Source organism: Schistosoma mansoni, chromosome W (genome assembly GCF_000237925.1).
Source record: "Schistosoma mansoni strain Puerto Rico chromosome W, complete genome".
Lineage (NCBI taxonomy): Eukaryota > Metazoa > Platyhelminthes > Trematoda > Strigeidida > Schistosomatidae > Schistosoma > Schistosoma mansoni.
This window is the reverse complement of record NC_031502.1, coordinates 47,413,312-47,439,244: the sequence shown is the minus strand read 5'-3', so window position 1 is coordinate 47,439,244 and position 25,933 is coordinate 47,413,312. Positions and strand designations below refer to the sequence as shown.

General features: G+C 33.3%; 1 protein-coding gene across 1 annotated transcript in view; it reads right to left on the bottom strand.

The window, feature by feature from the left end:
• Smp_142320 (hypothetical protein) overlaps positions 1-25,933 on the bottom strand; it is a gene marked incomplete at both ends in the record, with an annotated part of 44,643 nt that overhangs the window by 5,045 nt on the left and 13,665 nt on the right. The window contains 4 exons of the mRNA XM_018789933.1: positions 1,606-1,949; positions 4,655-5,094; positions 7,515-8,394; positions 23,453-23,893. Of these exons, the coding sequence (XP_018655326.1) occupies positions 1,606-1,949; positions 4,655-5,094; positions 7,515-8,394; positions 23,453-23,893 (2,105 nt within the window). The remainder of the gene's footprint in view (positions 1-1,605; positions 1,950-4,654; positions 5,095-7,514; positions 8,395-23,452; positions 23,894-25,933) is intronic.

Here is a 25,933-nt window from a genome sequence, read left to right as displayed (position 1 = left end):
GACTAACTCTATATATTAATAATAAATAGATTTTAATGGGTAGCTATAGGTGTTGTTGTGTTTACATACACATACTAAATGTAATCTTATATGTAATATGAAAACCAATTTACAATTTATGTAAACATATACATACAAATAATTATTAATCTAAGAATATATAACTTGGGTAATGTATGTACATTAATTAATGAAAATACGAACAAATACAGTTCAGAAAAGATTGACAAGTTGGGTGTGTCAGTTATTATGATTCTCATAAAAGCTAATATGGTGCTGGCCTTTTCTTACAATGAGTTTTACACTTTCATTAAGCGTTTTTTTAACATTAAAAAAATCGAATAAATCATCTTTATTAATTAAATGGAGATGTTCATCAACCAGAGTTATCTATTCGAATAATCACCTATAAATTATGAGAATTAATAGATTTATAATAAGTATGTAATTCTACTCCTGAAAACAAAGTTTAAAACCAAGAAAATAATTTATCTCGAACATAAACACATTAAGCATAGTTTATAGAAGTTTGGCGTACTTCAACCCTGATCACATGTTATTTTAAGCTAGAATTATTTCTGAAACCATCTGATGTTGTTTATGTTAAACAGCATGGAAATATGAAAGGAATGTTCATTAAAACCAGATAGCATACATTGTGCGGTACGATGGATCGTAAGTACATAGTCTTATCGAGTACATGTGCTGAAACATTATCTATTATTAAATTGACTCGAAACGTACTATTTTAATTCTCAATATATTATAAGATAACACCATCAATACTTAAAATGTGTAAAAATTGATAATAGAAACAAAATAACTCTGTAATGGAAGATGGACGTACTCGTTAGGTATAATTGAGTAATGAACATTGATATTTAAAATGAAAATTCCAACTATAAGTAAGTCATATGTTTACTCAGAAATTTAGGAAACAGATGAGTGAGTATTATGCACCAAGTGTAACGAACGAAACTTCGCTTGGAGCCCTTCTATGATTTACTGCCAGTCCCAAGAACGGATAAAGGAAGAGGGTTGAGCATGGGATTAACAACCCCATCAGGTAGAAAAGAACCTTTCTAAAAAACGCTAACAAGAAAATCATTTAAACTCTGCTTTTGGAGTTGAAGGACCTTAAGTCAGAAAATAGGACGCCTCATAGTGAAAACCGTGATTCTTTAGAAATCACGACGACATTGCCCCCTTCTGACAACCATAGCAACAATTAACATAGGTACATAGAATGTTCAAAAAGAGGCAAACCGAACACATTGCCCCAGGAACTGCAGATACATTAAAAGTGTGAACAGTATTTAAGAGAAACCGGAAACGAGAGACCAGGACAGAGCCGCATGGAGAATCCTGGTCGGTGGTAAGTAAGTAATTAAGAAACAACTAACAATTACGCAGTAATAAGGTATGATTGACATTTGACCAAAAATTTCTCCCCTTTCTATATTTTCAATATGATATCGATAAAAGTAATGTTCGTATCTTATAGATGTTACCACAAAACCAGTAGTATTTCAAAAACAAAACAAGAAATCAATTTGGAAATAAAAAAACTAAATCGGTCTGTTATGAAGACAAGACCAAACCTACCCACAAATTGGACAATTCAGCCTGGGCCAAAGAACCTCTCTACGTAGAAAAGCTTCCATATCAAATGCCTCTACATGTTGACAACCTGCAATACGACCAGGTATACGCATTCTCGTACGAAATACTGGACATACTAAATTCAATTCAGCAATAACAGGTGTTTGAGAAGGTCCAGACATTGTATTCCGAGTTACGCTACCGTCTTCATTCAAGTTTCGTGTACCGATGCGACCTTCAAGAATGTCGCAAAGAGTATTTACACCAGCAGGACGGCGTCGTTGAAGTCCATCAAGCAGAACGTTAAGAGCTGGCATATGTGCCATAAATGCTGCGAAGCGATGAGCCTAAAAGTAAAACACTTGGTTTAAGCCAAGGGAAACTGCAGCCTATGGTATAAAGGCTTTATACACAGAAATTGAGGTGATTACCATCATATTCCTAAATTTTAACGGAATGACTATACTAATTGTTAATTTGATCCTAATTAGGATTTCTCGGACAAATATTATTGCACTACTTCAAGTATCAGGCTTGAACACAACATCCACACTAAAACTATCATATAATACGCTACTAGTGATTTTATCAACCATTTATTAATTGACAAGTATGCCATTGTCGCCCCAATAGGTTAGTGTAAATTTAGGATACAGTTTAACGCACAGATGTAGTTTATCTGAATAACAATGGTGTTACTGTCGATGATCAATATCTCAGTCATAAAAGAACATATAACATACGTATGTATCTTACCATTAGGATGCAAGAGAATAAATTGACAGGATGAAAAGTGAAGTATACAATAGTAAGGATAAAAATAATAATGACAATATCGTTATTATTAATTTTTTTCATAGTAGAAAGCATGAGTCAATTGAAGCTAGAAAAAAAAGTACTAAATCTCCACAAAACCCCTTCTGATTATTATTATTATTATTATAACAGCAACAATAATAATTACAGTAAATGAAACAGAAATTACAGTTTAATATAAACGACAGAGATCAGGAATTATTTAGAGAAAGATGAATAATGAATGGATCTGTGACAAACTACCATCGAACTTCAACCATATTACACTTAATGAATCCCAAACCGAGAAATCTGTATTTTCTGACATATCTTAATCCAGAAATTAATGACCTCTTGTAATCGATTAAGAAGTAATTTTTAACACCCCCCCTCCATCAATTCATACTTTTGATAACTGTAATCAATACAGGCTTAAATAATATTTCCATTACTGTGATACCACTGGATGACATTTAAGAATTAATCAATGAGATTAATAACAAAATAGTATCCATTAAGTAAAGAGAAAATGAGAGAAAACTTGAACGGTGCATTGCACAAACATGAATTACCCAGCTATAAATGTTACACTGAAGCGGTAGTTAGAAGCAATATATACAGGACTAAAAATGCCACATTTGATCAGCCTTGAAACATTGCCTTTCATATGTGTAGTTATTATTCCAGGTCAATAAGAACGTGAATATTAATTCCATATCTTCAAGGATATGGTAGCTTGAAAGTCTCAAAAGACCGTACACAAACAACAGTAGTTGAGCTCATACAGCTCAATATTATCCTTTTACGTTATCTAATAGATTTTATCTGATTCCAGTGATCAACCTTTCTATTCTAGGCTTTATACTGTTTCACACGCTCTACCAGTGCTAACAATTTGAGCCTATAAAATGAACACAATTCTAAAATTATACTGATTCTAGAAATCTTTCAAAAACAGGTAACTAATCTAAAATTGTTAAACATATTACATATTCACAAATATTTTGCATGCTGTAAAATGAAATATAACCTGAATAACAGAAAGGTATTCTCACACTTATTAGCATCAAGCAATTCAATTATTAACCAAAACCTTACAGTATGATAATTTGTTTAACCTTTCAAAACATTCCTACATTGATAGATGACAACCATCTAACTTGACTTCACGAATGTTTTGTCCTAATGCACTATAAATATGACTACACTCTTTTTCATGCACAGTTCACTTGTTTCAAGTTGATAAAAAACAAAACACAAGAATGTGTATTTATTTTACTTTCCTCACTTTTGTTTTCGTTTAGTTGTGAAAAAACTATCCTCTTCTTATTCTCTCCATCGCTTTCTTGTATATTTCTTTTATTAGTCAATATTTCGCAATAAATATATGCATACAAATTATTAACCGACAAAAAAGAATCATTTGGAAATTGGACGCTGTAGTACGAGTTATATTTATAACATGCATAATAACATAATGTACAAATAAATGAAATAATCAGATATCAGTTCATCAGGAACTAACATGAATGTGTATCCGCCACAACTTAAATCAGGACAATGGGAGACAAAAAAATAAAGATTAGAAGTGAAAAAGAGAAATTAATTATAACTACAACAGAAATCCAAAAGATAAAGATATAAGATTCAAAAGGAAAAATATGATTGAAGGAATTAAAAGTTAGAGATGAAACAACTGAAGATTTTGCAAGAAATCAAAGAATAAATACACGTGTATCAATCCAACTGGTTTCGCATAACGTCATCTAATATAATAACAAACCATTGATTACGAGTATTTCAATAGACGCCCCCTTCCTCCAAGTGCACTTGTCAATGTCCCTCGATATAACGACTCCATAAATTAGCGCTATGTCTAGGATCTCCCGCCAATAATACTTTCCCACCTACCCCTTTGTGAGATAAGCATCATAAATCAATTTCAACTCTAAAACAGTTACCTTCTCCTCGTGTTACCTAGTACAGTGTATGCAGTAAAAGGCAAGTTGTATCATCGACATAACAGAATGGTAGAAGGAAAATATTTTTTCACTCAGTAAAACTTAATGCTAAGCTTCGTCATACGCAGAAAATCGTGAGACTAATAATAATTTAAACAATTTATGAAATAGAAAATACTACTGATTTAATAATAAAATCGATTCTGCAAAAACCAACTATATTTTTATAGACAAGTTATAATAATTCTGAACATCAATACTGAATACATGAAAACAGAAAAAAGGAAATAACTTACTTCAAGTGTTTGAGCGGTGGCTCGACGTTTAGCCATGGTAGATGGTTGATTAGGATCTTCACCAAGACCTAATATAGCTATCTCCAGTTGATTACGACCAGGTCGACAAAGTTGTTTGACACAAGCTACTTTATGTGCAGGTTGACCACCGTTCACAGAACTACGATCTAAACGCAGAAGGTAGTCATTGAAACGAATCTGTACAGCATCAGGAGGCCAATGACACACTTGTAATGGTTCTGATAAAAGATGACTACAAACGACAATATCCAAATCACTACGTCCGACGATTGTACTCAGGTGGTTTGCAGTCAGATCAAATTCAAAGCGACGTACATATATTCCTTCGGGAAGATACTGATGCATGACGTCATTAAGTTGCATTTGAGTAGGACCCCAAACCATACCATTGGTGATTGGACAGACCAAGCGATCGGTATCTAATTTACATTCAAAAAATAGGGTGCTGGAAATCATATATTCAACCAAAGTATATACGAAACATGTTTTATTGATTTATTTAAGCACTTAAATCCCAGTTCAATAGGGTACCAAAAAGTGTGCCAATAAGTGGGAAGAAATAGTACTTAATAAGGGACACAACGAATATAATCGGAAAAGACATCATTCAGTTAAAAGGTTATCTGACATTTATGAAGAATATAACGGAAAACTACAGTAGGATCACCAATGGTTTCCCTTACAGATATCTGAGAACCTCTCAAGCGACAAATTTGCACACCTCTCTCACGACAACGGCCCGCTTGAATATCTGGGCTACCTGTTCCTGTCAACTATATATTTCAACAACTTATCTGTTTCCTTGTTTGTTTTAACACATCATTATGTTAATTATGCTCATAACCTATTCAGGTGCGTTTTTGGGAAGTTTACAACATTTCGCTGTACAAGTTACAAAAGAGCCCAACCAGAGACATCGTGGTTGCTAGCAATATGCAGCGAGAAGAATATAAATTGTTCAGATGTCGATTCCTGAAGTGCTAATACCTAACTGGCGACCACTCAATATTTATCGCAAGGATCGATCATGAAATAAGAAAAAGAAACTTGTCGAAATACTTCGTGTTGGGAATTCTTTATTGTACTAAAAAATAATATTGAATAAAGACACAAATAATAATAATACCTAAGATCCAAATCAGAGTCATGATAGAGCAATCAAAACTAACTCAAAACAACTAGTCTCCATTCCATGACCCTAGATTACCAACTAACAACCTTACAGATTTTCTCATCCAGTAAAAGCATTGACAGTGTATGGTGTGAAAGCCACATAGAAAACATGCACAAAATGTGTCCACACCACCAAAGCCAGTGCTTAACTTCAATCAAACACACTCTCAGATAACTAATATGGTGTTGCGGCCGGATGTGAGTTCTTCAAAGTCAACGATTATCAAACACAGTCCGCGAATACCATCAACTCGTAGAAGTGAGGTTTTTAATATGCATAGAGAAGAACTGCTTTCACTGATTTTTTTGTATACCTGACTATTTACAGCTACACTGCCATCACAACAGTGTCAAAAATAGGTCAGATTAGGATAACCTACGAAAGGTTTTAATAAGTAGTTGGAAGTAGTTCCTAGGAAACCTTGGAACTAAGTTTCGAATTATTTAGTGCACATAAGCATGGTAATCTTAAAGGAATTGATTTCCCCAGTGGGATTGGACATTACTGCTGATTTCCTGGAAGACTGAGATATTTACAATTGATTGATCGCTAAGTAGTGATCAGTTTCTTGTTTGTTTAGTACTTAATGTTGAACGAATCCTATTGATCAAGTTTCAATGTGTTTGCTAGTCTACATGATTCGACAATGCCGACAGTGGCCAGATGAACCGTAATGTTACCATCCATCAGATAGCAATTATATGGAACATCAAAAGTGATGACTGACAGAATAAAAAGTTGTATATGGTTGAAACAACTTGAATAACAGTTTTCTTATTTATAGTTAGAGAAAAGGATTTCGATAAATGAAATGTATCTATAGCCCAACCCAGTTATGCAGATTACGTGAGATAACTAAACACCAGCATGACTGGATATTCAAAATCAATATATTAAACATAGAAATAACAATTTGCATTTACCAACCTATCTCTTACATAATAACCAGTGAAAAAGTTTAGCCGACATCATGAGCAAATATAACACTATAAGCGCCCTGTCCTGGCGCACTAGTCGTTAAAAATAGTAAAAATCAGCAAGTATAATTCTTAGATAACACATAAAAGGCATACAAACCCACTCTTTTTATTCTCTCTCCAAATATTTGTGTTTTAAGTCTAATTTATCCTTTCAACTCATGGAAACACTTTTCTTTTAGTTGGAAATCCAATACGCAACCTAGTTATTTGTCATATCTATCGGCTCAATTATATAGTTAATATACAATGCAATAATACTGACTGCGAAGTTCAGTCACAACACTGAGGAATCGTTTTAATTACAGATAACATATACACACACAAAACGACTTGTACCTACTTCAGTAATTTCACAACAGGACTAATAATAATAATGATGATAATGATAATAAAGTGGTTAATGAAAAGATAAACACAGAGTGACATTGATTTCCAGTTACTAAAAATGTTACATTATTGAAAGTGATCAAAAGAATTCCGTTGTCGTTTCAAGGTTTTTCGAAATGAAAAACTCACTAGGATAATAAATCAATGCATAAAACAATACTATATTACTACTACCAACTAGTTAAATTATAGCTATTTACAATCATCAGTAGTAAGAATATTTTACTATTTACAAAAGCAATGGATCAATTAATGGAAAAACAATCTTTATAACTGACTACAATAAAAAAAGACTCACAAGTATACGACGCAGTACCAACTGCCATAGTATTAGTAGTAGTAGTACTACTACTATTGGAAGGAGGTGGTGGTAGAGGGGCAGGTGGAGGATAATTCTGAGAATTAGAATTCGATTGTGCAGAAATTCGATTACAGTTAGAAGTCATAGAAGATGAAATAGTTTGTACATTTGAATTAGGTTGTATTGCATGTGATTGATAATGTACATTTGGTGGAGGAGGTTGAGTATTACCATTGGGTGGTCCAACATTCGAATAACATATTTGATTATTGTTTGATGTTAATGTTTGCTGTGATGTATTCATATTTATATTAGAAACATGTTGATTGATTTGATTGTAAAATGCATTGTTACCATGGCCAGAAGAATACGATGTACAGTTATTTGATGTATTAGACACTGAGTATTGTTGCTGTTGCATAGGCACTTGACTAGAACAATATGAATGCTGAGGAGAGACTGGTAAACGCATATTATGATTGGATTGAGTATCTAAATTATTTGAGGATTCATTATATGTTATCCCAGTTGTAGATATGCTTGAATTATTATTAGCTGGAGGACCTGAATTCGGCCTTATACTACCACCGTTTGATTGTGTGGCAAAAGTAACTGGAGATTCTCGACGATCTACATTGCCAATAAATCCAGAATTTACCATGGGAATCCCCATTGACTGGGTTGGTGATATCATTGTGGAGTTAAAATTTACATTTGCTGAGGACCCATTATTCCATGACTGGAGTTTCTTTGATTGTTGATTAACTGGTCTTTGACCAGGGGAAAAGGATTCTGAGGAAGATACAGATGGTATTGTATTGGCCGTTAAATTTTTCTTGGAATTAACGCGACTTCCACGACCTACTCCGGATGAAGTCTATAAAATTCATTAGATAGCAAGTAAAATAAAGAAAAAAAGAGCCATTTTTATAAATGCTCGAGGTGGTAATTTTCATTAGTTAGTTGATATATGAATTCGCATGAAACGCATATCAAGTGTTTTTCTTAATTTTAGTATTTAGCAAACTGATGAAAAAAATGTGTAAATAACCAATTATTCAAATGAATATAAAATATATTTTAGACAATAACAACACAGATTTATGCAAAGTTGTTAATAACTAATCCATAATACAATACTGATAATCATCTTTCATCAATAGTATTTATTAACATTTGTATCAACAAGCTGTTGTATGAAGCCCGGTATGAACCTAAGGAATTCTATGTTGGAAGATATTGCAGCTAATGATCATGAACAGTTTTATCTACTCTAATTAATAACATCTATTCTTCATGTACTATTGACAGCTCTTACACAAAGAAATCACAACCAGTTTTTTTACAGTCATTAAAAATATCACCGATAGATTTGTTTTGACACTATGGGTTGATTTTTTTTTTTTAGATATCAGTTTGAGTTCTGGAAATCCTAGCGAAAATTATAATGTGAATCTGCTAATAACAAATGAACATTATTTTTGACCAGAGATTACACTACTCTTAGAAAACTTTTTTGGAAACAAATGAAATTAGATTTGTTTCTAAGAAAAATTATTCTCAATACGAAGATATTTAAGTTGTTCTTTTTTCATCAATGAATATAGTCGAAAACATACGTAGATGGAAAAAATATTTGCTTTAGTTATAGGTACTAGAAACAATTCACACAATCTAACTAATATATTCACTGATAAAACTAATTTTGATTTACCAATTATACTAACTTTGATTTATACACACTTTATGAGTAATAAAACAAATGATTATTATTGATAAAAGTCAAACCTATGACCAAAACTAGTATTAATAATAATTAAACTGTTAAAAATCAAACCTTTTACAAGAAAATAATAAATAACTATGTAATATTAAGGGTTTCTTGATATAACACAGAATTAATGATGGTGTGAAAAAGGAGAATTCCAAAAGGAACACTTTATATAACAAGAAAATGTAAACAATTTAAATAAAACATCTTAAAGTAACGTAAATGAATCGAAATAGAATAAAAATAATACAATTAATGAAAGTAATATTTTCAATGAAAAATATGAATATAGAAATTTAGTAATCCATTAAAGAAGGCAAAATATATGAGAGTAAAACAATTCCGGTAATAATAACAAGCGTTCAAAGTTGACTTTCATAGATTATTGGAAGTTAAGACATCTCTGTTGAGAATAATGTCTATAATTAAATATAAAAATAGCTGAAATAGTAAATAGTATATCTTTAGAAACACAAAACTAACATGACCGTTTAACTACTGATAATTAATAATGTAATTAATTTACCAAGTAATCGACTTTGAGGTACATACAGTTGATGTGAGGGAAAATGATACTAACTGGCTACTCAAACTGGTCAGTCAGTCAGTCACAGCGTAGAACTTCGTACGTACGTACATCAGTTCGAGCTGTCATACCACATTAGCACAGAGATGAAGTTGTCGATTCAAATCCTATAGTGGTAGAAGTAGTAAGAGTATAAGCATTATGTGAAAGATTAGGGTTTGAAGATGTTATTGAAGGAGTATAATACAGTGAGATAAATTTGAAAAGAGAAAAAGGATAGGGACATGAGGAATTCAGAGAATTAGAATTTCGTAGAACACAAAGAGTGGATGCACCTTCGCCATTGCTCAAACTGGAGTATAAAAGGATTGGAGTTTGAAACTGAAATCTACTGATTGATATGATTGACATTCCCTAATCACAAAGTCATCGCTTACATGATACACATAAAAAATTTGATAATCTGAGGTAGAATCTAAAAACGAATTCTAAGGAAACGATAGCTCGGTATTTAAGTATTAAGAGAATCTGTAATACTACTGTACTAGTCAAATATGATGAATCGTTGCTAGGCACACACAGGATCAATAGTGGATCAGGTATTTTTGAATGAAAAAGCAGAAGCATGGCAAAAGATCTTATCCAACCCGAAATTTCGTGTTATTTTTGACTAAATTAATTCTCATCCAAATTAAATTATGCATATGTGAATCGAACCTAGAGCCTTTGTTCTCGCGCGAACGCCTAGCCGCTAGACCACTGATCCGGAATCCTATGGTATTGATATCTAACTTCAATCAATTCACGATATCACGCAACTATCTGCCATTGTCTTCGGTGGCTAACTGCCTCATACCCGTGATCATTCAAATCAATTCATAAACGTGATTAAAGGACTCGAATTACGTCACCAAAAACTATTATACTTGCATAAAGTCATCAACAGATGGTTTAGTAGTCTTTAATAGTAAGATCATTCACACTAAATACGATATCCACTGTGATATTAAAATATGTCATTATAAATCGATTATAGTAAAAAAAAAATGGGGGAAATTAATGGTAACTAAAATTTTAGTGAATATGGGTTGAATATTTATAGACTGGATTGATGAAACCGATGTAAATGTGAAAATGACCTGTTCATTAGCTACAACGCACATACACACACAAAAAAAACAGCATTCAGGTGAACAAGAGGTTTTTAGTGAAAGTTTAATGACTTCAGCTCTGAACAACCGCGGTTATATGATACAAATGGAATAATCGTGTTCAAAGTTATTAGTAAGATTTTAGACTTCGACAATGAATATTATGCATTTTAGCTCTCATTAAACGAGTATAGTCTATACAGGATAGTGTTTCTTATTCAATTCGATAACGCTATATAGGTATATTTTCGTATCCAGTCTTAAACTGGATGTTTTATAGTGTCAAGGTTAAATGATAACATTTTTAGTTGTCCAAATTGAAGTTGGTTATCCTAATAAACATATTGAAATTTACTAAATTCAACAAATCCTTTCATAATAAACGATGCTGAAGAATTGTCACACACACACTAGCAAATACTCAAACTTTTCTCTATGTGTACAAAACACATAAATTATGAAGGGATGTACAGAAATAGATATAGAATCTACTAGTGATCGACATAAGGGCAGAGATGATGAAAAAAAGTCGGTCTGATGCATAAGATAAAAAAGGGAAGGTAGGATAAAAACCTCAGTTCGGACTACTACGATGCATTAATGAAGCTGTTGGTGTGCGTGTGTATGTGAGTGAAGTGGTACACACACACATACAAATAAAACTAAAAGATAAACTCTTTTAGAAATTATGTCCTTTAAAACAGTATAAAATAATAATTATAATAATAGTTTGATTAATGAAAGTCACCTCAATAATCATAATGAATATTAGAACACACAAATTAAATAGTCCAGAAATTTCAGTCCAAAAACCAGCATATTCAATTGCAAGAAGAAAAAAAAACAAGGAAGTAAGAAAATGTATGAAATACGTACATAGATATGAAATAGTAAATGATGATTAGTTTAATTTAGAGCGAATAGAAAACTCAACCAGCTGGTACAGAAAATAAAGTTTGATATGTGCACAGAAAATAAATAAATAAATGCACACAGATATACGTACATGTATACTATTCATTCAATCTTTATAAATTATCGAAGGGAAACGATAAGTTAGGAAGATGAAATCTCATGAACATCTTCAATGATAGAATTTTGTAATGTTATTTTGTTCATCTGATTCATCACTTCACTTTACCAGTTTTTTTGTGCATATATACATCATCGGTACATTTAAAATTTTAAGAAACCTAAAGACGGGTATCATCTTAGTTGGATTATGGAGATTCGTTCATTTGAAAGTGAACTATTTATTACAGATTGATATTCTAAAATAATTTTTTTCTAAAAAAAAAACATAAGGAAGCACAACCTATCTAATTCTTTTGATTGGGATCATGAACCGATCGATGTTAGACCATCATTGAAAACCTGAAAGCACTGAGCGGCCGTTTTGTCATAGTATGAGGCTCCTTAGCAGTGAGCATCCACAATCCCTCATGCTTCTGTTTCAGTCTGAGGTTATCGGTCAGCACTGTTGTGAATGATATACTTACAACGAATTAACTGCATATAAGCTGTGATAAGAAACATCAATTATTCAGTCAGTCAGTCCCAACATAGAACTTCGTATGTACGTACATCAGTTCGAGTTGCCATACCACATTAGCACAGAGATGATTGATCGGGACATAAATTATTAATGTAAGCCCACAAATTAGAAGTTGTAATAAACAGGTATATTATTCGGTAGAATGAACAGTGTCACAAAAAAAGATGTCAACAATTATTAGAAATAAAAATCCACTTAAAATATGCATCAGAATGTTAGACTTACTATTAAATACTTGAATAAGGTAATCGATTAAATTAAAGGTCAAACAAAAAAAATTGACAAACTAGGTAAATTTGAGTGGTGATACTATCATCATAAAGCCTTTTACAAATAGTCATATATAACAGATAAAATGGAAATAATTAACTGATGAACAATTAAGTAAACTAAACCGCTTGTTTTTTACTGATAAAATAAGAATTCTATATAAAACAGTGGAAAATATAGTTGCCAGCGGCATAAATAATTATTCTCAGTTTTTCCTTATCCTTCATTTAGCAATAATCTAGGTAATAAGTGCATATGTAGTTTAGAAAATCTTACAAATTATATTATTCCATGTAACAATAACACTTTCATGATTAACATAATATCCTTATTTACCATAAAGGACTCAAATAGTGTGATAATCAATAATATAATTTATAATGGAAAACTAAATCTTAACTAAAATGCACTTTATATTAATATTCCGTTTCTATCTAGAATAATGTATGATTAGATATGAAAGCTATCAAATTTTTTTAATTGACTTTACTGGATTTTACTTATTTATTAATGTCCATTGATTTGAGCATTCAACTGATGTGCCTGATAATTGAACGTTTAAAAATAAATTTCTGCCCTCTAGTCACCCGGAAATCTGCTACATTTGAGCCCTCAGTTATAGATAAAAAGCGAAAACTATAAACACAAGTTTTACTTCCAAAGTGAACTCAGACGGAGTCCTGGATTCCACTGCTAGCCAAATATCTATTATATATAAACTTGTGTTATAATGGTTATATGGAGGGAATCCGCATAGGATGAAAATATCAAATAAGACTGGTTAAATTCCAGCCAAAATATCATAATCAGGATGATTCAAACCATTACAAATAAAATTACTTCTAAGGTTAATCTAAGTACCGAAAACAAGGATAAACACAGTCTTGTGTGACTTTGATATCCTGGAAGCTGCTAGAAATATGTTCAAATGAGCAACAAAATCAGTAATTATTCACCCGGGATAAAAAAATAATCCATCTTTTTATAAGAACACTGAGAAGTTTCTATCGAACGATGATTGGACAAAGTATTTTCTACTTCTTTTTAGATTCTTGGGACTTTTCTGAGGAACCTTAGAAAATTGACTTTAACATTTAATCGACAGATTGTACAACGGAACTATGGTTATTTTGAATTGGATCAGACCAGAGAATCAATATGAATAACATTTACATAATATACTCATGATTGATAAACAAAATTATAATGCATTCCTAAATTGCAACACATCAACGCGAAGCAAGATCTAAGCCTAAAAACATTTTTTATGTTGAGTATCTAAAGTGTAACAAAATAATTAACCAACTGAGGTCTTGATAACCAAGAAATCCATTTATCATCTCTCTATATAATATCCTAACCAGTTATTCATCATGACAGAACTGTTAGTTCTGTTATCATTGTATGTCATGCAAAGACTATCAGACTGCAGATGTTATCTTTCATAAACAAACACTGTTACCAGGTTAAATTATTTAAATCAATAATAATATTATGTATGGTTAGACAACTATTGGAAAATCTTTCAAGTTAGTTTTCTTTTTCATTTGAATTACAGACAAAATTATTCTTACCAACCATATTAAACTCGAGATAATATATTCTTTACTGTTAAAAGTGTCATTCTATCTGTAAGATGATCAATTTGAAATTTAAGTTTAAACTGACAGAAAATTTATTAACACATTGTATTAAATAACATGATAGTAGTACAACTCAAAAATAGTAATAATAATAATAATAATAATAAAATAAAATTTGAATTTCCACAATGGGAAATATTGATTTAAAATGGACATTAGTCTTTACACATAATCGGTGTATATAATTACCATTTTTTTTGTCAATCGAAACAATATTGGTTGGTAATCCATTATCTACTACTAAGATTTAAAATTTTTCACTTTAATTCGATTTAGAAACACCAAGATATCATAAATTCATTAGAACATATCTTTGGCTGCCACAAAACTACATAAACTCTTGAATTTTTTTTTCTATCTGAGTTGATGAAAAATAGCAACAACATTTGAATATAACTTATTCTTTTTAATGAGCAGATATTCTCATTGACACGATCAAAATAAAGGTAGTTTTCTGTTAATTGGTTGTATATTACATACACACACACACACATTACTAGTACTACTCAATATTCAACAAGTGGGTAGAAAATGGATTATAGAATGCAGAAAGTTTTTAAAAAAAAGAGGAAAGCAAACAAGAAAGTAACTAATGTTTCATTCATCCATACTTCATAAAATCCTATTATCAAATACCTAAAAAACAATAGTACAATATTATTTCCGAAACAAAAATAGGAAGATATACATACATAATTGTATAACGTTTACAAGTAATTATTGATTAAGTTTGGATAAGAAAGATTTAGATGTAGATTAATTAAATGCGATCGGTAAAAAAGGATTTGTAAAAATCATTGATTTTTAAAGAAATATGTAAATGTCCTATAAAGAGATAAGAAATTGAGAAATAAATGAAAGTAAGAGATTTGAAAAAAAGAAGGAAATTTATGCCAACATATTGGATAACTCTATGATAATAACATTGATTAAAATAAATTGTAAAATAACTCGATTAAGCACGAACAAAAAAGGATTTTCAAATGAACTTTTAACATTATGCAACTGATTATTAGAAATTGAAGTAATTAGCCAATTAAAGATTGACAACATTACCGCTTTTATAATTACATGAATTTGAAAAAACGTTGATAACACTCTTATTTGATTGTTGAATAATACAATGGGACTTGCTCGAAAATGTCCAACCATGTGTTAATTACTTGATGTGTTATTTGTGCTCCATAAATAAATCCGTCAGAGGTATCTCACTTCAAAAAGAGTACTGATTGTAGTGTTGTCACTTTTTATTTAACTACTAATCGATAATACATTTTACTCGTCTTATAAATATGGTCTTTTTTTAATAACCTACACAAGTCAATCAAAACGTAGAACTTCGTACGTACGTACATCAGTTCGAGTTGCCATACCACATTAGCACAGAGATGCAGTTGTCGATTCAAATCCTATAGTGGTAGAAGAAGTAATAGTATAGGCAGTAATCCCAAAGATTAGGAATGGAAGATGTTATTCAAGGAGTGACAAAAGTTGGCCAAACCTAGACGAGCCTTCTGTATCCGTGCTGAGATTTCGTCACACACCAGACCACAAGGGCTGATGGGACTCCTGAGATAAATGAAACGCTCAACTACTTCACTCCCTATCATTAGTTCAGGTGTCGCTGCAACCCAATCCTGAAGTAACATTTTGCACTTCGAGGGAGAGAATCGCATCCCGAACATGCCTGCATAGTTGCTTATAGTGGTCAGAAGACTCTGCATGTTGCCAGCGTCCTCACCAAGTAAAACTATGTCGTCGGCGTATTCTAAGTCAACAAGTGAATCTCCCGGTAAAAGTTCAACTCCTGGAGGTTTGGCTGATGAAAGTGCTATCTCTAAAAGTATGTCAATGACAAAGTTAAACAAGAATGGGGAGAGTGGACAGCCCTGACGAACACCACTTGAGGTAATCAGTTCTGATGACAGTTCGCCATAGGCTCTAACTCGACCAGTAGTGTTCGAGTAGAGAGCCTTTATGAGGTTAATGTACTTCTTTGGTACTCCTTTCACTGACAAACACTGCCATAGAACCTCACGATCCACGGAGTCAAATGCCGCCTTAAGTTCAAGAAATACTACTATTGTGGGACGTTTGAATGTATGTCTATGTTCTAGGACCTGACGTAGAGTGAATATCTGATCATTATACAACCAGGTCCAGGTCGAAAACCAGCCTGGTTTTCTCTAGTCTGTTCTTCACGAGCTTTGGTTAGGCGTCCAAGTATTATTGAAGCTTACATTTTATACACTATATTAGTCAAAGTGATCAAACTGTAACAAGAGGACTTTTGTCCTTGGGACCAGTCAGATCTGATTGCGTCCAGTTCCCAGATTCTACCTAAGACCTCAGTCAATCTCGCTGCTAGTACTGGACCGTCATCCTTAAAAATCTCAGGGCTAAACCTGTCAGAGCCTCCTGCCCTCCCTCGTTTCAGATTTCCTATGGCATTTTCAACCTTGTAAAGAGTTGGTGGACTTACATTAACTTGTTATTCAGGATGACTGGGAATCGTGGGAAACAGAAGTGTGGCTGAAGGCCAGTTGAACTGATCTCTAATATGTTCTGCCCATCGATCCAATCTCCTGGATTGAGAATGAATAATGTGTCCATCTTTTTCTGAGATAGTTTCGCTGATAGTTGGGTTCCTAATACCGGTTTCTTTAACAAATCTGAATAGCTGTCTGCTGTTACCTATTGCCGCTGCCTTTTCCATCTCTCTTGCTTTCGCTACCCACCACTGTTTGCGATCATTGCGTAGACCTCTAATTAGGCTGCGCTTAAGCTGACTCCTCTCTTCGTAACCTATATGTAAATCCATATATGTAATAACCAGCTAGTGTCATTTATTTTGACTACAGTTATTAAAACTAGACTGAATGCTCAGTAGTAATGTGGAATTTCACTGAGATCAAAACAGACCTAATTTCGACCGCCATCAGAAAATCGAAGGTACTAAATGACCGTTTCGCCCCAGTATAAGCTCAAAAATGCGCATCTGCGATATGCAACCGGGAATTAAACCCAGAACATTCGGACCACTGAGCCGGGATGCAACGGCGTACAAGTTTAACTTCAATCAATTGATGATATTGCGCAATCACATTTCATTGACGCTGAAATCTTAAATGACAATGCTTAAGGTATCAAAATTTGAAAGATGGAAACGTGCTGAAACTCAAAAAAGAAGACTACACATGATGAAGATGCTACTTATATGGCAAACACTACCAGTCTTGAATATGGAAAATTGGATGGGACAAAACACGAGGCTATTTTACTATATACCCGAATAAGGTTTTTCTAGTGTCGAATCATATGATTTATCCAACCTTGAAGTGAACACTTCTAGTTAGACTGTGAAACAAAGCACATAAAATAAATGTGAATAAATGACATTTTAATGGCTGACTCAGTCATTAAAAAAATAATAAAAGGAGTTGGACGGACATAGTATGCACATAGACAATGCTGTGTCATCTAAGGGCACGAGATAGAGGTCAGACATACAATCAAGCAAATCTCAAAATTAATAGATTTTAAACGGTGAGACATATACATATAGGCATGCCTTTAGTAGTAGTAGGTTAGTTTATATGTGACCCAAAAGATGACCCTGGGCATGTGAAACACAAAAGATAGTCAACTTGTTAAGTAGTAACAAAACAATTGGACATTTATAGAGCTTATATTCATCGTCCACCCCCTAGAATGGTGTGAACTAAGTAAATCTCAAAACAAAAAAAAACTGACAAAGCATAGTATAAGTGGGTTGACAAAAAATTTTAAAATTTGACATGAAAGATAATTTTACGGACTCTAGCTATTATCATATTCAGCTGAACATAGCTACATTTCAACAAAAAGTGTCGATTAAAAAGTAATAGGGAATCTATTCGTTTATACGCAGGTGGTAGTAAGATTGTAGTGAACTAATAAGTATTGAATTGAATCCAAAAAAGCATAAAAAGTGAAGACGGAAGAGATTGCTGTTCAAAACCTTGGGCTAACCCTAACAAACAATAAACATTTTTACTAGACTATTTAGTATTGCTACCATAGATGGCGGACTGATCCACTGATAATGTGAGTGAGGGTTAAGTCAGACAGATGAATACTCATTTCAAGTATCTATAATGAAATACTCCTAAGGATGTAATATACATTCAAATTCCGAAACACTAAAAATACTATGTAACTCAACCTGACAATGCATGACCGGTTGTAGTAAGATGAAAGAAATTTCGGAAATAAAGTTTTTTCTAATCAACTAAGTGAAAAGATTATCAGACATGAGATTTGATTGGAAGTGCTTGTTTAAGTGACTAGGCAAGAATACTAGTACACAATATGGGAATGAATCACAAGAGGGAAGACAAATACAATCCTATTCACACTGTTGAGTTGGCGATGGATAATCCTTGAAAGTACCCGCAGTTTTGGACGAAATATAATTCACAATTAAAGTGTTCTTGTCAGGTGAACCATATGAAAGTTGCATACAACAACTGTGAAATATATAAACATACATTTTATTATCTTTTCATCATATCGGTGAACTTGTGATACTGTTTATTCCATAAAGAAAACATGGAATATTTATCAATATTTAAACACGGACTATATGTGCTTTTAGAACTTGTAATATTTATATAATTTAAGAACAACAACTACACGTCGAAAAAGTTTAGTCAACTAATTTGTAATTAATCGGGTTATAGTAACAATAATATAACAGTATTTTAGCATGACTTTATTCTATATGAATCATGATTATGGCATCCTAAACGCACAGTAACGAGGAAAGTTTGACAACATAACACTCAAATCATTTTACGAAGGAAATGGGCAAATTATGTGTCCACAAATTAATTAATTAGTTAATAATAATAATAATAATAATGGTAGACATAATAACATACTATTTTTGTAGAAAGAAACAATAATAAGCTAAAAATTCAACAGACAAAACAAGTGATTGTATATCATTATTTTCTTAGAGATAGATAGAAAAAGGTATAAATTAAAAACACTGAAAGATCGATTATCACATTATCAAAATATTCACACTAGCACTATGAGAGTGAAAAGAGTGATACAAAGAAAGAGAAACGTACAATTTATGCACGTACATGTATATATCAACCTTAGGACAATTAATAAGTAGGTATTGTAGATAAATTAAAAATTGTGTGCACAGACAATATGAGTATGTATATGTGTATAAGAGATGCTTGTTTGTTTTTTTTCCGAAGTGAAACCTCATGGAAAATTCTTGAATTAGTTATAGTTATCATTATCCTCTTTATATATATATATAAATATATATATTATCAGACCGGAGACTAGAAACACCATAGATCCACATGCGCGCACACAAACACAAAGACATAATTATATAAGACAAATACACTTATGTACACATACGATTTGATGTATAAAATATTGTCAGCATAATTTTGTTGCATGAAAGGTGTATATGTGTGTAAAACAGGCTCACACATATGTGATGGATGCATAGTGTACATGTCTGTTTCAGTCGATTGAAAAGTGAATAGTGTAATATTGACTAAAATAAGTCAGAAATGGCCAATAATTTGTGATAAGCAGTAAATACAAGAGAAAAAAAGAACAAACGACAAACGATACAAATAAAACATCTATAGATTTAAAACAATTCTCACACGAAAAAAATAGCTCACTTTGGTTACACAATATGACGGGTATTTTAAATGACCTTCAAAATCAAATAGTAACTAGTAGTATTAAAGATTCTGATATTCAAATTATCATTAATGCCATTAATGATAATGAACAATGACTAGTCTTTATGCACAAGCACTACAGTTAATGAAGATAACAACATGCACACACAGTCTACGTAACCACATCATCAATGAGATACACACAGAAAGCAATTATAGTAACAAAAATAATTTGATTTCGTAGACAATTTTCCGAAGCAAAGATATTAGCTGTATGGGAGATAAGTTTACAGAGATAACTAATGAAGAGATACATTCATCTACACAAAATGTCCACAGCTAGTCATTAACCTTTGTGACGCGTCTCAGAATGATCAAAAACCAAAGTAATAATAATATATGATTAAGAAAGTATTACGAGTGTTGTCTTCTTGTCTAGTATGTAACTAGCAAACAGCGCATTGCTGATGACACATGTCAGAAGATAGTTGAAAACATGACTATTCTTAAAAAATATTATCATATCAAGACCTTAAAATTAAAGCGAAAATCCAAAAGTGAAACCTACTGTTGACTATACTGAAGTTTTGAAGCAATATTGTATTTATCTTGAAGGACTTGAAAATGAAATCTAACCGTTGAGTTACTGAAGACTATAAAAATTGTAATGTAACTTGTTGCATCATCGGGATTTCGAGATAAAAAGAAATAGCGTTTAGACCCATTAAAGGAAGTGAAATTAAGATTTAATAAAGCGACACAACCATACAGAAATTAAGATATTAAATCAAATGAAACAATGACGAAAGTTCCATCATTGTATATCTGTAAAAATTGTTGAATTTTACTACAGCTATTAAAATGAAACAGGAGAAAAGTATGTAAAAAACTGGAAAAGAATAATAGTACAATGTTGAATTTTTAAAGCAAGAAAAAGCGGATATATGAGTGTCGTTTTTCATTTTAATTCAGTTCCTAGTCTTCTGCCCCCAAATGCCCTGGTATATCCGAGAGTGGGGAGAGTACTCTCTCCCTCTCGAAACACTCTCACAATGCCATGCGTATACAGCCACTAGCAAGGAAGACCTACTTACTGCTTTCTCGTAGAGGGGGGGTGTTGTTTACGAAATTGAGAGAACAAAATGCGAATGTCCAGCGCTTTAACAGGATTGGTGGATATGGAGGATTCACCTAGAGGAGTTGGAAAATTCTGATTTCAAACCAATGGTGCTTATGGGCTCAAGAATCCTAAAGAAACCAGTGGCATATGAACCAATTGTTGGCTACCGGCTAGCATTGGACTACATCTCTTTACGTTTCTCCACTGCCTTGTGGATTAGATCAAAGACTCGGAGAGTGCCCCCCCGAAAACCACCTACTTCAGTCTGGGCACCTGGGTTGTACCACAGCTCACACGCAAAATAAGTGACTTGTGTGGCGCATATATGTATTCGGTGCCCCTTTGTACCAATATTTATGTGTTCAAATAAACAAATAAATTATAGTCTTCTATATCAAGACAGAGATTATCAAGACAGCCTGGAAAAGACGTGCATTGGCCTATGTTGACAGATCGCATTAGTACGAGGTAATGAAAATAAGAAAATGAATTGCAAAGATCATTGAAATAACGTCGTAGCAATGATGATGACCGACAAACAACAGCAAGTCGACATAACTTGCATAATATAGCATTGTTGAAAAACAACAACTCTAAAATTTATAACACCACTGTGCGTTGTTTTGATGATATTACGCTAATTTCTTTCGAAATAAAAGTTCCGATATTTAGTTTCCCACCACAATTTTCATTCCATTTATTTATCTTTTTAATTTTCTTTTTATGTTCTGACGAAAAAATGCCAACTTGAACTGATGCATAAATCTGTCCTAGGTTTAATTATGTTTATGAGAATCTCTTGCATACCGTACTAAATACCTTACTTACTTACACCTGTTACTCCCAATGGAGCATAGGCCGCCGACCAGCATTCTCCAACCCATTACTAAATACCAATTTGAAACAAATGATTAGTAAGCATATCCAATGTAGATATGAATATCTTTATTGTCATAGAACTACAAAATAAAGATACGATCTAAATAAATTTTCCGCGATACTATCATCATTCAGCTGTACGATGGTACATGTTACATCTATCAGATAATAATAACGACAACAACACGAAAAGAGGTGAATATATAAACCAATGTATCTAAAATTCCTCTTTAATTAAAGCTAAGTATATGAAGCAAAGAATATATGATGCGGAAAACTGAATGGTCGAATACTGTAAGAAAAAAATCCTAAATGAAGTGGTGTTATAACACTATTAAACTCTCTATAAATAAATATGAAATCCCAACAGAACACTATTCTGCCATAACATCACATTTCAAAGTGAGAATATATTAAACCTTTTTTTAAATTAAAAAAGACAATTTAATCACCACAAAACTGATTGATCTTGAACCTTCAATGGATTATCAGTGGTAAAATTGATTAACAAGAATTTTTTCTATCAGAATAAGAAAAGATTACCAACAAGCCAAATGAGGGAAGTGATTGATAACAGAGAGTAACATATTGTTTTTACTTGAATTACGCTCGGATGTACTTAGATACTAACGAAATTATACATACATATCAAAAGAATGAAGTTCGTAGCGAAAAAATATGATTGGAGAATATACGCTTGTAACTGAATGTGTTAAATAAATTAGCGAAATTTCTAAATTTCTTTTCATTCATATACACCAGAGCTATGAACGGAAATAAAAAAGAAAACCATGACAGTTGAGTTACAATAAACCGATACATCATAAGAATTTTATTATGTGATACAGATAATGAGATTAGATTAGTTTAAGAGGAGGTATATGTCCCTATCATGTTCATCCCACCTTACCGTTTATGCTGAAGAGAAACAAACAGGAACAATTCGGTTAACATTCATGAAAAAATGTCCATATTATCTATCCTCAATCTATAACAATATCAATTATATATATATATATAACCTCATGTTAAATATGTGAATTACAGAGATAAAATACGTTAAGCGAATAATTTACAACTTTCTAATGCAAAACGTTACTAATCTGTTCTCCACTAATAAACTTAATTGGTTTGGGAAGTTTAAACTTTCTACTACATACTATACAAATGATGACGTTATGGACAAAATTGATGGGAAGATGTATAATTATAAAATAAATTTTTGAGAGTGCTATACTTTTTGTATGAAAATTAAAATAGAACAAACATGTTGGAAAAGAGTTGACATGTAATATACATATGATACTATACTGACCTTACTGCCTCGGACTCTTTTGGGTCGAGTTTTGTTTGTTGCAGATGTTTGCTTACTGTTCACAGAAGAGCCAATTACATTTTCTCCGGTAATTCCATACATACCACGATCACTATTATTTACACTACCAGGATCCGGTACAGTTGAAAAAGTAGGGATTGAATTTAAATAGACAGCGGAGGTCACTGTGATGGGAGGCATTGACATAGAGGTGGGACTGAAAAACGATGGACCCACTGATCGGCAAGGCATCATAGAAGTAGGTTGATGGTATGGCGGAGGGGCTGGTGCTGAACTAACCATAGACATATTCATTACATTCGCATGAATTGGACCATTAATGAAATTTCCAGGAATTGGTGAAGAAACAGGCATAGTCATCATCATTAATGGGGAACTGTTTGGAACAGATCCATCAAAATCATTATGAAGCCCGGGGATCTGAGATCGGATTAAATGAAATAAGATAATAAAAAAAATTCTGTTTATGAGCACACAGAATTTAGCGGTGGGATACATAATACTTTACATAGAAAGTCAACTTATGACGGGTGGATGCGGACTGTTTGAATAATGTATCCAAAAAGCATACCTAACTTTGGTTAAGTTTTCTAGCAATAGCACCGGTGGAATGTCATTTTGAGATAGTACTTACTTACTCCTGTTACCCCCAATGGAGCATAGGCCGCCGACCAGCATTCTCCAACATACTCTGTTCTGGGCCTTCCTTTCTAGTTCTATCCAGTTGTTGTTTATTCTCCTCATATCTGAAGGGATTTTTTGTGGAGATTTCGGTAATGTTATGGTTGAAATCATGAGTCAATAAAAGTTAGACCACCATGGGAAACCTGGAAGCACTGGACGGCCGTTTCGTCCTATTGTGGGACTCCTCAGCAGTGCGCGTCCACGATCCCGCCTCACGAGATTCGAACCTAGGACATATCAGTCTCGCGCGCGAGCGCTTAACTACCAGACCACTGCGCCGGCATCCAACGGTATTAATGTCTAACTTCAACCAAACAACGAAGTTGAGCAACCGTTCACCATTGTCTTCAGTAAGTTGATATCTCACAACAGACATAGTTGAAATCCACTGGTCACTGCTTTTCATAAGAACTCCAGGAAATATCTCTTGAAATCAGTCTACTCATATCTGCTTCCATTTCTCGGCGAAATGTGTTCTTTGGCTTTCCTCTGCCCCTTTGGCCTTCAGGATTCCATGTGAGGGCTTGCCTTGTGACGCAGTTGGGTGCTTTCCCTAATGTGTGTCCTATTCACTTCCAGCGCTTCTTCTTGATTTCTTTCGTCGCTGAAATCTGGTTTGTTCTCTCCCACAGCAGGTTGTTGCTGATAGTGTCTGGCCAACGGATCCGAAGTATCTTGCGTAGACAACTATTATTAAACACCTGTATCTTCTGGATGATGGCTTTCTTAGTTCTCCACGTCTCCGCCTTATACAGTAGAACTTTCTTCACACTTGTATTGAAAATTCTGACTTTGGTGTTGGTTGACATTTGTTTTGAGTTCCAGATGTTCTTCAGTTGTAGATATGTTGCTCTTGCTTTGCCGATCCATGCCTTCACATCCGCATCAGATCCACCGTATTCAACAATGGTGCTCAGATATGTAAAGGTTTTTACATCCTCCAAAGCTTCTCCACCAAGTGTCATTCGATCGATGCATGTTGTATTGTATCTGAGTCTTGCTTTTCTCTTTATGTATATTGAGACCTACTGCTGCTAAACTGGTCATCTCCTGCATTTGTTGTTGCGTGTGTGATAGAAGAGCCAGATCATCTGCGAAGTCTAGATCGTCCAGCTGCAACCTAACTGTCCACTGTATCCCATGCTTCCCTCCATATGTTGACGTCCTCATAATCCAGACAATCACCAGGAGAAAGAAAAAGAGTGAGAGTAAGCAACCTTGCCTGACACCGTTGTTTACCTCAAGCGAGTCAGTGAGTTGTCCTCCATGCACGATTTCGCAGTTTAATCCATCATAAGAATTCCGTATGATATTGACTATCTTCTCAGGCACGCCGTAGTGTCGAAGAAGCCTGCATAGTGTTGTCCTGTCTACGCCTTCGTGGCGCAATCGGTTAGCACGTTCAGCTGTTAACCGTAAGGTTGGTGGTTCGAGCCCACCCGTAGCAGCAGCCAAATTTTGAGATAGTGGAGATTAGAAAATTCGAACACTTCTACTTCAAGCTTGGGCTGATGATGTCGTTGAGAAGAAAAATGAGAACACTACAAGCAAACCATCCTGCTCAGAGAACAAAACTCCACCTGAGTGAAATGTCAATTAACATGTCTAAGGTCGAGTATACTCCGTGGCAGTCACTTTTGTACAGCTCAACAGCTATGAGATGTGACGTGAAAGGAGGAAAATTTATCGGTAGTATTTGATCACACAGATCTTAGCAGGATTGCTTTCGTAGTGTGGACACATTAAATTTGCAGTAGGGTCAACTGACAAGGTCAT